The following is a 16,773-nucleotide window of genomic DNA, read 5'->3' as shown; positions in this document are numbered from 1 at the left end:
TTTTTAACAATGGCTAATGCATATCCCATAAGAAATATTCTTTTTTTAAACGTCTTTTCCCAACAAATGAATGAAATTTCTTGAATCATTTTTAGGAAGGGAGGTTAAAATTTCTCCTCGAAGCCGCTATCCAAATTTTAGAACCCTGATACGCAAACGATTCTGGATTTATAGGAGGAATACACGGACACAAACACTTCCTTTTATTATTAATGTAATGTTCAAACTTGTTCACATTAATTATTACAATTTGTACAATTAAAGAAAGAAAATCGTAATGTCATTTGTTTATTTTTAGAATCAAGTCAATAAATATAGCCAACCAATTAGTTAACAAACTTTTGAACTTTAACCACATGAAGCAGTATATGATCTCATTACCTTGGGACAATGAGGAAAATACTTGATTCTGCTCTTTAACGGAGCAGTTCGGTTAATCTGCAAATTATCTAGATAGGGATTTTCGATTCTGACATCTTAGTTTTCATAATGTTAGGAAATTTAAGAAAGAGGACAAAAATATTCCATTAAAATACAATCATTCTATTACTTTTACGACATTGATGTAATGATTTTAATATAATGATCTTTAATTTTCCCTCAGGATATCAAGAAAAATTAGCAAGAAGGCTTGTAAAGACCCATCTAACAGTCATTAATCTGTAGGTACGGTAACTACAGGTAAGTTTTACTAGCTTAAAAAAATATTAGGCTCTATGTATTCAAAAAATAGTATGATACTCTTCGTAAGCTTACTGATAATTCTTAATTTTAAGGTAAGTTATTTATTTTTCCTGAATTTCTGCTTCTTATGATATTCAAAGTAATCGTAAGAAGGCAGAGTGACTGATCTAATATTGCCGTTTTTCTTCGGGAAAAAAAAGGCAACATTTTGTCCGGTTTTTTTCCTTCTTTTTTTCCCCGTTTGGTACATTTTCGTCCGAGGGATCCCGTCTCACATCGCCGCTTGTTAAGTCGAAAAATTCATCATTACTACGTTTGCGTTACATGCAACGAAATTTGGTCGTTCCGTCATCTTATTGCGTTTGCGCATTCATATTTTGGTTACTCTTTTTTCACAGTATTTTCCATTTCTTTTTAATTTTTCTTTGTGTTCTAAGACTTTTACCACTTTTTTTTCTCCACTTTTCTTAATCTTTTTTCCATTGTGCTTTTTCCACGTTTTATTTTTTTCATTGTTTCTTTTCCAATTTTTTTTTAGCTTATTTTATAATTTTTTTTTATTGATGCATTTTAAAATTGTTTATCATTGTTTCTTTTCCATTTTCTTCCCATATGTTTTTCCTGTATTTTTTTTCCATTCGTATATTTTTTTTTCGTAATTTTTTCTATTTTTTTTTTATTGCTTTCTAATTGCTTCCAATTTCTTTTTCTATTCTTCCATTGTGTTTTCCCGATTCTTTGCAGCGTTTATTGTCTATTTCATATTTGTTATCCATTTGCTATTTTCCATTCCTATTTTCCATTATTTCAGTGTTTTTTTCCAGTGGGTTTTTTCCATTCTGTTTTGTTTCTATTTTTCCCTGGTGTTTTTCGGATTCTTTGCAGTGTTTATTTTCTATTTCCCATTTGTTATCCATTTTCTGTTTTCCATTCGTATTTTCCATTATTTCAGTGTTTTTTCTATTTTTTTCCAGTGGGTTTTTTCCATTGTGTTTTTCCGATTCTTTGCAGTGTTTATTTTCCATTTCCCATTTTTTTATTCATTTGCTTTTTTCCATTCGTATTTTCCATTATTTCAGTATTTTTTTCTATTTTTTTCCAGTGGGTTTTTTCCATTCTGTTATTTTTTCTATTTTTTCCATTGTGTTTTTCTGATTCTTTGCAGTGTTTATTTTCTATTTCCCATTTCGTATCCATTTGCTATTTTCCATTATTTCAGTGTTTTTTTTTTCTATTTTTCTCCAGTGGGTCTTTTCCATTCTGTTTTTTTTCTATTTTTTCCATTGTGTTTTTCCGATTCTTTGCAGTGTTTATTTCTTATTTCCCATTTGTTATCCTTTTGCTATTTTCCATTCGTATTTTCATTTATTTCAGTGTTTTTTTTTTCCTTTCTGTTTTGTTTCTATTTTTCCCTGGTGTTTTTCGGATTCTTTGCAGTGTTTATTTTCTATTTCCCATTTGCTATCCATTTGCTGTTTTCCATTCCAATTTTCCATTATTTCAGTGTTTTTTTCTATTTTTTCCCAGTGGGTTTTTTCCATTGTGTTTTTCCGATTCTTTGCAGTGTTTATTTTCCATTTCCCATTTTTTTAGTCATTTGCTTTTTTCCATTCGTATTTTCCATTATTTCAGTGTTTTTTTCTATTTTTTTGTTTTGGGTTTTTCCATTCTGTTTTTTTCTATTTTTTCCATTGTGTTTTTCCAATCCTTAGCAGTGTTTATTTTCTATTTCCCATTTGTTATCCATTTGCTATTTTCCTTTCGTATTTTCCATTATTTCAGTGTTTTTTTTTCTATTTTTTTCCAGTGAGTTTTTTCCATTCTGTTTTTTATTTCTATTTTTTCCATTGTGTTTTTCCGATTCTTTGCAGTAATTATTTTCTATTTCCCATTTCGTATCCATTTGCTATTTTCCATTATTTCAGTGTTTTTTTTTTCTATTTTTTTCCAGTGGGTTTTTTCTATTCTGCTTTTTTATTCTATTTTTTCCATTGTGTTTTTCCGATTCTTTGCAGTGTTTATTTTCTATTTCCCATTTTTTATTCATTTGCTTTTTTCCATTCGTATTTTCCATTATTTCAGTGTTTTTTCCATTTATTTCCTGTGGGTTTTTTCCATTCTGTTTTTTTTCTCTTTTTTTTCCATTCTGTTTTTTCAATTCTTAGCAGTATTTAGTTTCTATTTTCTATTATTAAACTTATTATATTTCAGCTTTTCAGGATTTGCTCAATTACCCCACATAAATGAATAAGTGTGACTTATTGGAATCAGCCAGATTAATTCCAGCATTGCCTGACTCCTTTTCGTGAAGCAGCATAAGGAATGGCAGCTTTTGAAAGATAAAGACTGTAAGTAGAAAGTTCCATCCTTATTTTTCTGTCTTAACTGTTTTATGCATAGTAATTTTTTAATTTTACGCACCAGTCATGGAACAGTTTTTTTTAATAACTTATTGGAGATTCTAACTCTCTTAAGATCTCCCAAAAGACGCCCTTCTTAAAAGCATCATCCTTAGTGCAAAAGGATTTTAACTTCCCTCCCCCCGTCTACTTTTTAAAGAAATTATTTTTAAAAATGATCACAATCAGAATTTTTGAACTCCATATAAATTCTATTAGTAATTTTTACCATTTTAAATGAATAGCTTCTCCAGTAAAAGATTTGGTTTCTATATTTTATTACTTTAATTTTATTTATTCATGCCAGTGAAAGATTTTAACTTATTACTTATTAATTTATTATTTAACCTAACAATGTTGGTAGGTTATAATAAACTATAACGAAATAATTTCCATTTGCCTATTTGCAGGTTAACTTCACTCCACTTCTGCTTCAAAAAGTTGCCCGTTTTAGAAAATCGTTATCTCGCTCCCGCATCCCAAAAATTTTCGTTAACTCAAACAAAAGTAATGACCAAAATAGGTTTTAGATAATTTTTAGCCCAATTTAGAAAGTCATTTGGCCAACAAAAACTTTCGATAAATCACCCAACAAAAAAGTCTGACTAAAACAAGTTTTTCAACCAGAAGTTGTAATTCTGCCTCTTGAAAATCATGAATTTATCGTAAATTTTCGTAAGCGCATTCGTCTGAAAGAGTTACGTTAGAGCAGTGGTTCCCAAACTTTTTTGACCCATGGACCCCTTTTTATAGTCAAAACTTGCCCACGGACCCCCAAGTGAAAAACTGCATATATGTACGGTATAAAAATTACAAATTAAAAAAAAAAGAAACTTTTTGTTGGAGAACTATTTATTGAAATTATATCTTTTGTTTAAAATAAAATAAAAAATTAATGACTTGGATGAACTTGATGAGATTTCAAGAGTGTATTTATATCCGGCTCAATGTTTGTGAGCACTGATTTCTAATCATTTATATATTATTTTTTTTGTGTTGGGGTTTATTACGGCACTGAAACTGAGAGAACAATATCCTCTTCCCAAGTTTTGTTTATACAGAAAAAGTTTTGCAACAAACGCAGTTTTACGATTTTACTTTTGATTAAAATTAATTGTTCATCTTATAGTTTCAAATTAGTTTCGTTAAGTTCGGCAAATGTACTGAAAATAGCCAGAAAACCTCGGTATCTTTCTACCATTGCCGGAGTACCGTCAGTAGCTACAGAAATGATATTAGTCAAGGGTATAGCTTTTAATTCAGTCAATAGCGTTTCACCTTTCGTATCGCTTTCCAAACATTTAGCAAATAACAATTCCTGGTAAATTTTTTATTCTTTTACAAATCTTACATGAGCTAAAAGTAAAAGTTTCGTTTCCAGGATAAGTGGACTCGTCAAGCTGAATAGAAAATTCAGATATTTTTAAGTACTCACATAAGGAATTTTCTAGACACTGAGATATTTTGTCAGTCCTTCTTTGTGCATTATTATTGCTCCCTGGAATTCTTTTTACAATATTGAAAGCTGGTTTGTGCAACCCGGTGAGTATTATCTCACTTACAGATAGTAAAATAAGTTCTTCAATAGTGTTAGACTTTCCGGATTTTGCAATCATGTAATATGTAGAAACATGCGAAATTATGAAAAACATGCAATCCATCGTCACCTCGCTCAGATGTTGTCCCAATAAATTGTTGCAGTGACGATGTTTACAGATATTTTTCTTTGACTGTTTGAAAAATATTTAAATCCTTATCTTTTTTGTCACTATGGATTTTTATCAATTCTTCGTTAAGCTTGGAATGTTTCATTGAATCAGTTATAGTTTTATTACATAGAAGACACATAGGTAAAGTACTATTTCCTGGTGAAGAAATATAGATATACTTCAAATATTCCACACTGTATTTTCGGCGTTTTTGTTTCAACTCATTCATACTGTTATCTCTTACAAAGGGAACAAAAGATATAAGAAAATTTGTAAATTAACTGTTTAATTTGTAACAAACCACTGTTAACAATTATAAGCACCCACCATTATTTATTGTTTACTTAGGATATAAAAATCGCTACTATTTTATTTATCTTAATTTCCATAATAATAAAGACCAATCACAATGTTATTATTTTATATTAAACCTCACGCGGACCCCCTGACGTTGTTCAGGGACCCCTAAATCAGTTTTTTTTCACGGATCCCCTGACTGGTACCACGGACCCCTGGGGTTCCATATGGACCACTTTGGGTAACACTGCGTTAGAAAGTTATAAATCTAAGTTGAAAATTTTTGAAGATGTTCATCAATGATATTGTATTTTAAAAAAGTTCATTACAAATTAGCTATAAGAAAGTACATTTTACGCGTACTCTACGCATGCATTTGTGGTGCATGTCTATGGGTTTACTCAGCCAAAATTTTTTCCCCCGGACTGTTAAAAAAATTAATGGGAAACTTTATCTGATTTCTGAACAAATAATCACAAGTTTGAATTTGAGCTCGGAATGTTTGTATAATTTAGTAACTCGTTCGTCCAAAACAATATTTTCGTTAGCCCACCCACCAAAATAAGTTACGTCTTAAAAACGTTTTAGCCAATTTCTGACAAACAAAGTTTGAATTTTGCCTTGAACGTTAACTTATTGTAAGCCCATCTAAACCTAAATTTTACCCATTCTCCAAAACTTGAATTTTGCCTCGAAAACTAAGCCCTATATTTGGACGTTGTTTAGCTCTCATTTGTCCACCGAATATCTACTCTCACATCCCTCCTATAAAAAGTCTTACTCAAAGAGAATGTAACTACAATTTATTATGAAAACACAAATTTAAATTTTGCCATTAGCCTACTTGTAGTAACTTATTATCCTATCAAAACATATCATTAGCTTCCCCATTATTAAACTAATAAAGTATTAACCGAAAAAAGTTTTGCGATTTTTTTTTTGCCTTATAACATGTTTAAATATTGCATCGGAATTCAAATTCATTATAGAAAATCGTTAACCAAACCTTTATCTCTCCAAAAATACTTTTGACAGGGCCCATCCTCTCACAGAAATTCCATCCTGCTTGTGGGGCAAAGGTCATATCAACGGATATAATCCATCAATGTGTCAAAGGGGGAAATGTATTGTTACCCAGGTTAAAATGTTTGATTGTTTTCCATTGATAGACCAACATAATTATGATGGCAACCATCCATAATTCCATCGTGAAACATATTTTTGATGGTAACCAACAAAAGTAACCATCATCCTAATGTATGAATTCGGACTGATTTATGATGGTCCAACATAAGAATAGCAACTTGTTTCGATTGTTTTTTATGCTAAACCATCACGAATTTCCATCATGGTATCTTAGAAATCCAATGTTGGAAAGATCATGAAAAATCATCATTCTAATGTAGAAATTTGGACTGATTTATGAATGGTCCAACATAAAAAAACAAACTGATGGTATATTCCTGCGAACCAACAAGAATTCTAATTAAAGCATCATGTAAATGTTTAGTTGGAACCATCATGAACCATCAAAGGGGTTGCTAGCTGAAACTAGCAAAAATCATCAAAATGATTTGATGGGACCATCAAGAATTTTGACTTGGGGGTATGAAGGACATGGGGATTTTTGAAGGACAGACTCACGAATGTTGACTAATGTTCATCTCTAAACATTTGGCGAATGAATCAGGTTTAAAATTAGAGTTCTAGCAACCCTACATAGCTATAGCAACCCTTAAAGATTATACCACCACGTGTAGTCAATATTAGTAACCTCGTGTAGTTAATATTGTAATAAAATAGAGTAGATAACTTTCCATAATTCGAAGTTCGACAAAAAATTATAGAACATATTAAACATCTCTAATACTTCTATTCGAACTTAAAAATTGAGTCCCGCAGTGAACTGATCATTAAGACTCGGTTCCCAACAGATCACCGAAGTCAAGCTTCACTTGCTGCGGTCAAGGTGCGGGTGGGTGATCACTTGGATTAGTCTGTGTAGGGACCGAAGGGTGTGCGTTATGGGTCCTCGTTAAACTGTTCCACCGTAAAGTGCTCGACTTCGAGTGCAGGTCGTCGGGCCACCGAAGCGGGGGTGCCATCCCCTCGACAGAGGATCAAAATTGTGATGGCATGTCTTCAGATCATCCTCAGGGATGTTTCCCAAACCGTCGCTAATTGCCCATTGTGCAAATTCTAGTTCGACGTAAATGAACTACAAAAACAACAATAAAAAAATAGAGACCGCTTGTATTTGTATCCATAAAAAATGGCTGCAATAATTTACACAATGAATGAACCACCATCAAAGTAATGGCATCCCTGGTCAAAATTCTTGATGGCTCCATCAAAACAATTTGATGGCTTATGTTGGTTTCAGTGCAATTCATGATGGTCCAACATCATTTGACGGTCACCATCATTCACCTTTTTCTAATATGTGTTCATGGTTTTTCATATGCCAACAAACTTCAATTTTTTCATGTCGGAAAATGCTACTTGAATGCTTTGATGGTTAACCATGAAGAGAAGTTTGATTCTCCATCTGTGATGATCCATGATATTTCCAATTATATATTTTTATGATGGTTTAGTGGGAATTATTGTTGGTTCTCAGGAATCAAAACAGTTTTTTTTAATTGTGACCCATCATAAATTAGTCAGAATTCTTACATTGGGATGATGGTTGTTCATAATAGTTTCAGCATTTGATTTCTAGGATACTGTGATGGAAATTCATGATGGTCCATAATTTCTATGATGATTTAACGAAAATTCTTGTTGGTTCAGGAGGAATATACTATCTAAACATTTTTCTTTTCATGTTGGGCCATTGTATATAAGCCCGACTTTTTACACTGGGGTGATTGTTACTTATGTAGGTTACTATAAAAAATATAATGGTTCATGATGGAATTATTAATGCGTATCATCAAGACTATGTTGATCCATCATTGGAGAGCTATTAAAAATTTTGACTTGGGGAAGGCTGAATTTAGTAGTTTCGCAGCTATCGTTTCTTATGATTTTAAAATGATTGGTTACTATAAAAAACCAAAAGAATAAATAAAGAAAAACAATTAAAAATAATGAAAAATATGACAGTCGAAGCTTACGTAGTCAGGGGGTACCAGCCCCGGAAGTCGTAATTGCAAAACCTTTTCGATCGACAAATGTCTCAGTTGCTCTCTTTGAACACAACTCCCTGGATTTTGCCAAAGTCCAGGTAGAGAAAATACAATAAAATTACAAAAACAAAATACAAAAGTATAAAATCTAAACTAATACATAAGAATGCAATGCACAAAAACTTACTTGAAAATAAATCCCAAAACCAAAGTACACAACTGACTACCGAGCATCAACTAATTTGAAATAAACGAAAAAACAACGCTCCCAAATTTAATGAGTAGAAGGAATTAAAAAGTCGCCCTCATTATTGAAAGAAATGCTTGACCGGAGCAACTCTGTCAAGACTTCATCATGCCCTATTAAAAGAAAAGGCGAAACTAATAGTTTTCAATCTTTTTTCTTTAATTTTAAATTAAATATTTCAGAAATTAAAAGTAAAACCAAATTTTACTATAATCAATAATTTTTTTTATAAAGGAAATCAAATGTTAATTTTCCAAATTTTTCAAAAAATTACTTGTTGCCTCTTGAAAGCTCCCAACATGATTGCTAATTTTATTAATTTTATAAGATTGAGAAAAAAGTAAATTTTTGAAAATTTTACTGCATAAATTAGTTTTAAAATTACTGAAAAAAAAACGAACTCTAAAGCCAACCTTTTATTATAAACACCAATTTTAATTTATTTATTAACAATATCGAATTTAAAATCTAAATATTCAACATTTAAGCAATTTTCAGTAGTCTGCTTCAAAACCAAATCCTTAAGATATATATTAAAAATGAAATCATAATTATCACAATTAAATAAAATTGAATCATTAATATACCTAAAAGTCTTAAAATCATTAAACTCAAAAAATTTGGCTTCAAAAAAAGTAAAAAAATATTAGCAAAAGCTCCAGAAAAAGAATTACTATGCGAAGTCCCTATATTTTGTTTATAAAAATCAACACCGTAAAAGGAACATCTTCAAAAAGATTAAATTTACAAATTTCTAACCAATAAGATTTATCAATATTTTCATTAAATAAATATTTATCATAAATGCAACTACAAATATCAAATATTTATGCATGAGGTATACTGGTATAAATGTTTTCAAAATTAAAAGTATTAATGTAAGAAACCACGCTTTTGTTAATAAAATTCCAAACATCAACGTTACTAAACAATACTTTTCTCACCTTTAATTTTAAGCAAAATAGTTTTAAGAATATTAAACTTTTTACTGATACTAGAATTATAACAATTTTTACCACACGCATTAAATTTAAATTTTACTGGATTTTTATGAAATTTAGCAATAGGAAATAAATATGGAAAAGTAATTCTATCCAATTTAAATTTTAATTTTTTACTAAAAGCAATAATCCTTTTCTCAATAAATTTTTTATCTTCCCTTAAATTTGAAATAAGTATTATTAGCATTATATTCTCCAATAATTAATTTTTTAAAAAAATATTTACGCATGATACAAAAGTTATTAGATGCTTTATCAACAACTGTAATAATAAGCTTATTCTTAAGCATTTTTATCTCTTCAAACAAATCATAATTGATAACGGTACCACTAGGATAAAAACAAAATTTGGAATTAAATGAATAATATTTAACTTTTTCCACAATTTCTGTCTTCCATTCTATTCTGTAAAACACTCAACGGGCCAATGATATTTCCTAGAAATTTCGGCAATAAAAAAAATCGGATCTCTTTTAACCGATAAAATAAAGTCATCATTTTTCATTTTAAACCTTGTTCTGAATTTTGAACCTCTACTCAAAATACTAATCAAATCTTGATCTCCAACGATCTCTAAATTTCCGGTAATAACATAACCATAATCTTCATCAATGTATTGAGAAAATTCGTCTTTATTGCAAAAACAATCAGACGTTGAAATATAATTTAAATACCGAATTAAATTATAATTACATACCTTTTTTCTAAGAGTAGAGGAATATTTATAAGCAACTTTAAGTTGTTTTAAAGGATAAATATCAGAAAAACAATGAAAAACCTGTGATGTCCTAGCAATTTCAAATTTTTAATCATGAAAGTTAATAGTACAAAAAACCTTCTGAACAATTAAAACTTTTCCAAAAAGCATATCAATTTTATCAACACCAAGTTTTGATTTAACCAAATCCAAAACAATGTAGTTCAGTATCAAATTTTATTTTGTTCCCAAATTTAAAAAAGAAATTTTTAAGAATTTTATCTTTAAATCCAAAAATATATTTCCTAGTAATAAAAATATTAGTCAGGTTAACACAAAAGTTAAAAATTTTCAAAAATTCATCAAAATTAATAGATTTATTAACCTTTTTACCCTTACCTTTTTTATATCTATACTTTGAATAAAAAGATCTAGGAAAATTAAAACCTTTGAATTTATCATCAATACAAAAATCATCAATATTAATAGTACTTTCCCCACTTACTATTCAAACCTTAATTTACTATTCAAACCTTAAGGAAAAAGAGTTTTAATACTGCTAATATAAATATTTTCTAAATCAAGCCTATTATCTACATTTTCCATAAAATCCAAAATAAAAAGAGTAACAATATCAAAATTATGAAATTGAAAATGTAAAATTTTTAATCTGAAGTACCATTATTATTATTATAAAAATCTTTATAACAAATCAGTGAGAATTAATTTTCTTATGAAATTCTAAACTAGTCTGTGCAATATAACACAAATTGCAACAATTACATTGAATTAAATAAGTTATAGTAAAGCATTTACAAAAAAAAGACATTGGAAAGGCAATCAATTTGTGAATTTTCAGCAAAAGAACAAGATTTTCAACTTTTATTTTTGCATTTTTTTAAATTTTTTAATATTTTTTGATTTATTTAAATTCAAAATTTGACTTAGTATCTTTTTATCCAAAGTAATCTCCAAGTCAAGATTAACATCAGTGCTCCTTATTTTGGCGCGCGACGAGTCCTGCGCTATGAAATAATTATGAATAGTACTTTGCATAAAATTAAATTTAACCTGAACAGCAAAGAATCAATTAGACAAAAATTAACTCGAAACCTAGACAAAGAACAAAACCCCATGACTTTTAAAGATTAAAACCTTTAATATTTTAAAAATACTTTAAAGTGTTGTTTCTAATTGCTCTATTATTTTGATTTCTTATTATGGTTACTATCAATACAGTAATCATATCATGGAATTTTTGAATTTGGAATTGGGGAATCATCAATTTACAATTCAATCAATTTCAATCAATCAATTTACAATTACATCAATTACAATCAATTTACAATTTATTTTTTCTCTTCATTTATTTTTTTCTTTCATATTATTGAAATCCTACTTTTATGTAATTTGACTAAGAAATTCTTGAAATATATTAAAACTCTTAATCAAATATGATATCTATTACAAAGGAATACTGACTAACTGATGCTGTTTATTTTTTTTAATGCAATATTACTATAGGAATTTTCTATATATTGATATTAATCTATTAGGAATTGTTTAGTGTTCTATTAATTAAATTGTGTTAAAAACTTTAAAGACTTTGTTCTAAATAAAACAAATACGAAAAATAGTATCTAGTTAGTATATTGTAGTATACTATAAGGACCACAATTTCTAGATTGCGGCTAGCCCCCAGATTTTAAAAGTAAGAAATCCATTTCTGTAAAAAAAATTAATTTTCATTGCGAGAAAGTTCGTTTTAGTGTTCGATTTAGTAACTTAATTAATAGTTAGCACTAATTAATAGTTAACACTACTTAATTAGCGAAGTTGAAATCACCCATTAAGATTGGAACTCTTAATCGAAAACCAATGAGATAGATACTTACTTCGTGAAAATCCGATCATTAGAGCGAAAGTTATTCAGGTTGTATTTTTGCTCAAGGTACATATATCTATTTAATTCGTTCTTATGTGGAGGTGGATAAATCTATTACTACACTTTCAGCGTACCATAGGATGTTATTTTTTTTTCCCTATCCTAATTTATTGTCAAACGCCCGGTGGCTGAATGATAGCGCTTCGCGCTCTTTTTCCACAGGTCCTGGGTTCGATCCTCGGGCAGAGCAAGGTCGACACAGCCTTTCATCCCTTCAGTGGGTCGGTAAAATGAGTACCAAGCATGCTTGGGAAATAAACACTGGGGGTTCCGCATTCGACTGACCATCTAACCGGAACATCTGCTCCTGCACACCAGAGCCCAAAGTCAGGAACTGAGATGGGCACATTAGGCCTTGGCCCTCTATAGGTCTGCCATGCCACTGAGTTTAGTTTTTAATTTATTGTCAATCCCACAAACCTCAAAAAGTTTAAACTTCATTTATATGTTTGAGAAATCATTTCTAATCAATCTTTTTGTGCAATATTAAAAAACGTGTTAGTGTCTAAGTGTTTCCATTATTTTGTCCAACCCCTGTATTTAATGCGTTAATACAAAATTTTTGCTACTATTAGGAAAGAAAAATATCTTCTGAAAGTACAGAAATTTTCTAGTACCTGCAGGATATGTTTATAATTTACAGCAAAAAAAATGTGATGACCCTCCTGTTTCAATGCTCAGTCCCCGTTCAGCTGTAAAAAAAATAATAACTTTTGAAAAATTGTAATTTAATTAATTATTTCAAGCAATATAATTCAAAACATAAATGACATTTCTACACACAATTCCTATTTGAAAAGCAAAACCATGATAGCTCCATGTAATTCTCAATATTGCATTTTAAAAAAAAATTGTCAATACTTAATTATTAAATTGCTTTCCAATGAAAAATAATAGTTAGAATAAGGTAAATGTTTTTTAAAGTAATATGTTTAATATTGCAACAAAGTGTTTGTACATTTCTAGGTTTTAGAAGAAGTTCTATGAGCTATTATTTTTATGATTGAGTGGCAACAGTTGCGGCAGTGGTTTACTCAGTGTGAAAACTCCTACCGTCCGGATCGCACGCATCTGTGACTTCAGAAAGCTTTCGGTACGTATTCTTAACTCTCAAAAAATTTTTAGAAAAAAGCACACAAATATTTCAATATTCAGCATTTTAAAACTCTGAAGTTCCTATAATTATTAGTGTAAAAAATATTTTGAGCTACATTGAAAAATTACCTTTTCGAAGAATTGATTCGATATTAGAGCTAATTAATTGAAATATTATATTTAAGATTATTGGTCGGAAAAACTACATTATTTTTGTTGTTTATAACGATTACTGTGTTACAAATGTAGTTAACTGCAACTACAACTACTTTTTTTTTTTTAAATGTAGTGACTACAAACTAATTCAGAATTTAGTAACTACTTCACTACTTTAAGGAAATGAACTTTGCCGGGGAACTTAATAGAACCTAAGTTCTAAATTGTTTTGAATAACAAATTGGCTCACATTAAATATAAGGGAATAATTAAGAAATATTTATGTTCACAAGAATGAGTTTGTTTTTCCAAAATATTTTTTTTAATTTGAATTTATTCATTTAACCTTCAACTTTTTATACCTATTTCGACATCAAATATTTAATTTAAGAAATACGAAATTATCAAATAATTGCGTCTTTTGAATTGTTTAATGCTTTTTCATTTCCTCTTAGAAATTAAGTACATAAGAAATACGTTTCGCTTCTTTGAAATAACATGAGTGTTTTATTAGTGTGCATTCGTATGCAAAGGTGTGACCAAACTTATTATCTATTTTACGTAATAGATATTTTAAATGCTAGTTATTCGTGATTTTAAATACGTAATTTCTGTGAAAGCTCAGCTGCAACCACAGGGTCATTTTCATTGCTTCCAATGATGGACCTGCGAAGACTTGCACCAATCAAATTCGAAAAATTAAATAAGTTAGAACCGTACTTTAATTAAGAATGATCATAATTTAATTTTTTTCTCTTCTATGATTGGTCTACTGTATCTTTTAGGGGACAAAAGTGACCTAAAAGTGAAAATTAACTTAAACAACAACTAAAGTTAAGTCATTTTACCATTTTAGGACAATTAATTTTTAAGATACATTATTAACATAATATTGAAATACGATAGGGTTTTTATTTGCATAAGTTGAATCAATTGTTTCAAAATAAACTATTTTCAAATATCTGTCTTGGACCTGTCATCTTAGTGCAACTATTTTGCATAAAACTAGACACTTCTTATTTGCAGCTTTGAAAGTTAAAAAAATCTCTTGTCAGATCTACTAATAAAATTTTATTAATGTTTATACTTTTTAATTTTTAAATAAGTTCTGAGCAACAGAGAATAAGGACTAAATTATTTAGTAGACTCCAATACTTAATAAGTTCTATATTTTATTGCTCATTTAGTTCCTTTTTAATTCGTAATTTAGAGTCCATTTATTTTCAGTGTGATAAAATTTCAATAATTTATTATTATGAATGTTTTTATCACTCTATTTTTGACAAGATGTCGAAAAATGTCTGCTAAGGGTTGTCATACGGAGCATTCTGTGTGCAATTTTTAAAGTTTCAAATTTTCTTGCTTTTGCTCACGATAACTCCCGCACCACCATCTGAATAAATAAATGAATTTTAATAATTCATTTATTTATCCAACATTTATTATCTTCATTTTTCCAACATTCAATATCTGTCATATAAGAAGTTTCATTTCTAAAGTGTTCTTAAAATATTTATATTTCCATTCAATGTTATAAGTTAGAGCATGAAAATCATTTTAAGAATTTGAAATATATTTTTGAGTTCAAGAAATACTTTCACTTGGTTACCATCACTTACAAAATTAAAAATTTACTCACCACCACCTATTACGGCCTCTACACCACCTAAAAATAAATATTTCAAGATAAATTAAATCGAATAACAACAGTAATTTATGTAAACCAGGGATACAATAAAAGTGCATAAAAAATTTTAAATATTTATCTAATTGGAAAAAATAGTCTTCTATAATTAATTAAAAATTTCATGTTCCAGCATTCTATAGCTGGTACAAGAATTTTCAAAATTACTAAAATGTTCTCCAACATATTAGACATAGTTATCAATTATATCATAAAAATCATTTTTAAAATTTAGAATATATTTTGAAATAAAGAACTTTTTTTGCATGGTTCAAAACATCATTTACAAGCATTAAAATTTATTCACCGTCCCCTACCCCCTAAACATGCTTCCAAACCACCTGAAAATAAATTATTCAATCGTAAATTAAATCGAAATGACAGCAGTATTTTAAATAAATCAGTGATACAACGGAATTGCATTGTGTATTTCAAGAATTTCGTATAATGAAAAGTGGATTAACTCTTTTTTAATTTTCTTCTTTGATACATAGTTTAAATTTCATTATAGAGCTCTGAATTCACAAAGTATATTTGAAAAACTTTTTTCAATATAATAAATAAAACATTATGGAAAATATTTAAATAGAAAATTCCACATTTCAAATTTTGGTAGAGCTTGACATTACTAACTCTGATCGTAAATTTTAAGTAAAGAAATATACTTCAGATATATCTTAAGTAGCAATAGCCGCTACTGAAAAAAGATGGAACATTTAGAAGGGAATAAAGTTACATATTCGAGTGGTCTGCAATATTTTTTCAAATAAAGTAGTACATGACTAGGTACTTGATGAGAAAAGAGTCGAAACCTGTAGATTATGTTTTGTTACAGCTTCTTGATTTTAGTAATGATTTATTTTTAAAAACAATGTTTTTTCTCTCAAAACAATTAGTAAGAGAAGCAATTAATCATGCCGAGCAAGTATTAAGAAAATCAAAATTGAACATAATTGCAATTGAGCAATTGAAAATTTTCTTTTGAAAATTTTACTACCGAGTACAGCGGTCAGTACAATCCTGGAATCCACTAGCTGTATTTTGTATTTTTAAGATGGATTTTGAAACTGAAAAAAAGAGGATTTTTTTATCACTGATATTTTTTATGTGTTCAGCGCTTTACAAAAATTATTCTAAAGAATACATTAAATCATTCCTGTTTGTTGAAAAAACTAATTTGTTTTAGCATATGATGATTTCACTAAAAAAGGCTGTAAGTGCTGAGGGGATTAACTAGAGTTGGTTTAGTAAAGTAAAAATTTCATCATGACATGAAAAAAATTACGTGAACTCATGGACTAATAGCAGGAAATATTTTAATTACGCGATTAATTTAGCGCTTTGTTTGAAAAATACGACTTTGGAAATGTCTTGTATTGTTAACAAAAAGATTCTTATTTAGAACTAAAACTTACTTTTTGTCTTTCAGATTCTATTCTCTCGAATCCATTCAGCAATGCAAGAAAGTTCCTTTGAATAATGAGCACGGTAAGATTTTTACATTTAATTACACTTTTTTAAATACTTATAACTGTGAATGCAAATTATCTTACAACAATGTGTCATTTTGACAATTCAAAACACACTTTTAAAAACTTGATGTGTTCAATAAAGTCCAGATTATCTTACAACAATGTGACATTTACACAATTCAGAACTTTTAATACTTGATATGTTAAATTTATGTCGATGGCTTTATAAACATGGGTGCCACTCTTCAATCCTGGG

General features: G+C 29.0%; 1 protein-coding gene across 3 annotated transcripts in view; it reads left to right on the top strand.

The window, feature by feature from the left end:
* The window catches only part of LOC147817007 (uncharacterized), a 48,860-nt gene that overhangs the window by 11,431 nt on the left and 20,656 nt on the right, over positions 1-16,773 (top strand). For all 3 annotated transcript variants that reach the window (XM_087153541.1, XM_087153544.1, XM_087153535.1), the window contains exons 2-4: positions 605-3,032; positions 13,077-13,203; positions 16,475-16,533. In XM_087153541.1, coding sequence (XP_087009667.1) covers positions 16,525-16,533 — 9 coding nt within the window. In that variant the 5' untranslated portion in view covers positions 605-3,032; positions 13,077-13,203; positions 16,475-16,524. The remainder of the gene's footprint in view (positions 1-604; positions 3,033-13,076; positions 13,204-16,474; positions 16,534-16,773) is intronic.

The sequence above is a fragment of the Parasteatoda tepidariorum genome, chromosome 1, assembly GCF_982258835.1.
Source record: "Parasteatoda tepidariorum strain Cologne lab strain chromosome 1, Ptep-v5.0, whole genome shotgun sequence".
Taxonomy (NCBI): Eukaryota; Metazoa; Arthropoda; class Arachnida; order Araneae; family Theridiidae; genus Parasteatoda; species Parasteatoda tepidariorum.
This window is presented reverse-complemented; position numbering and strand designations above follow the sequence as displayed.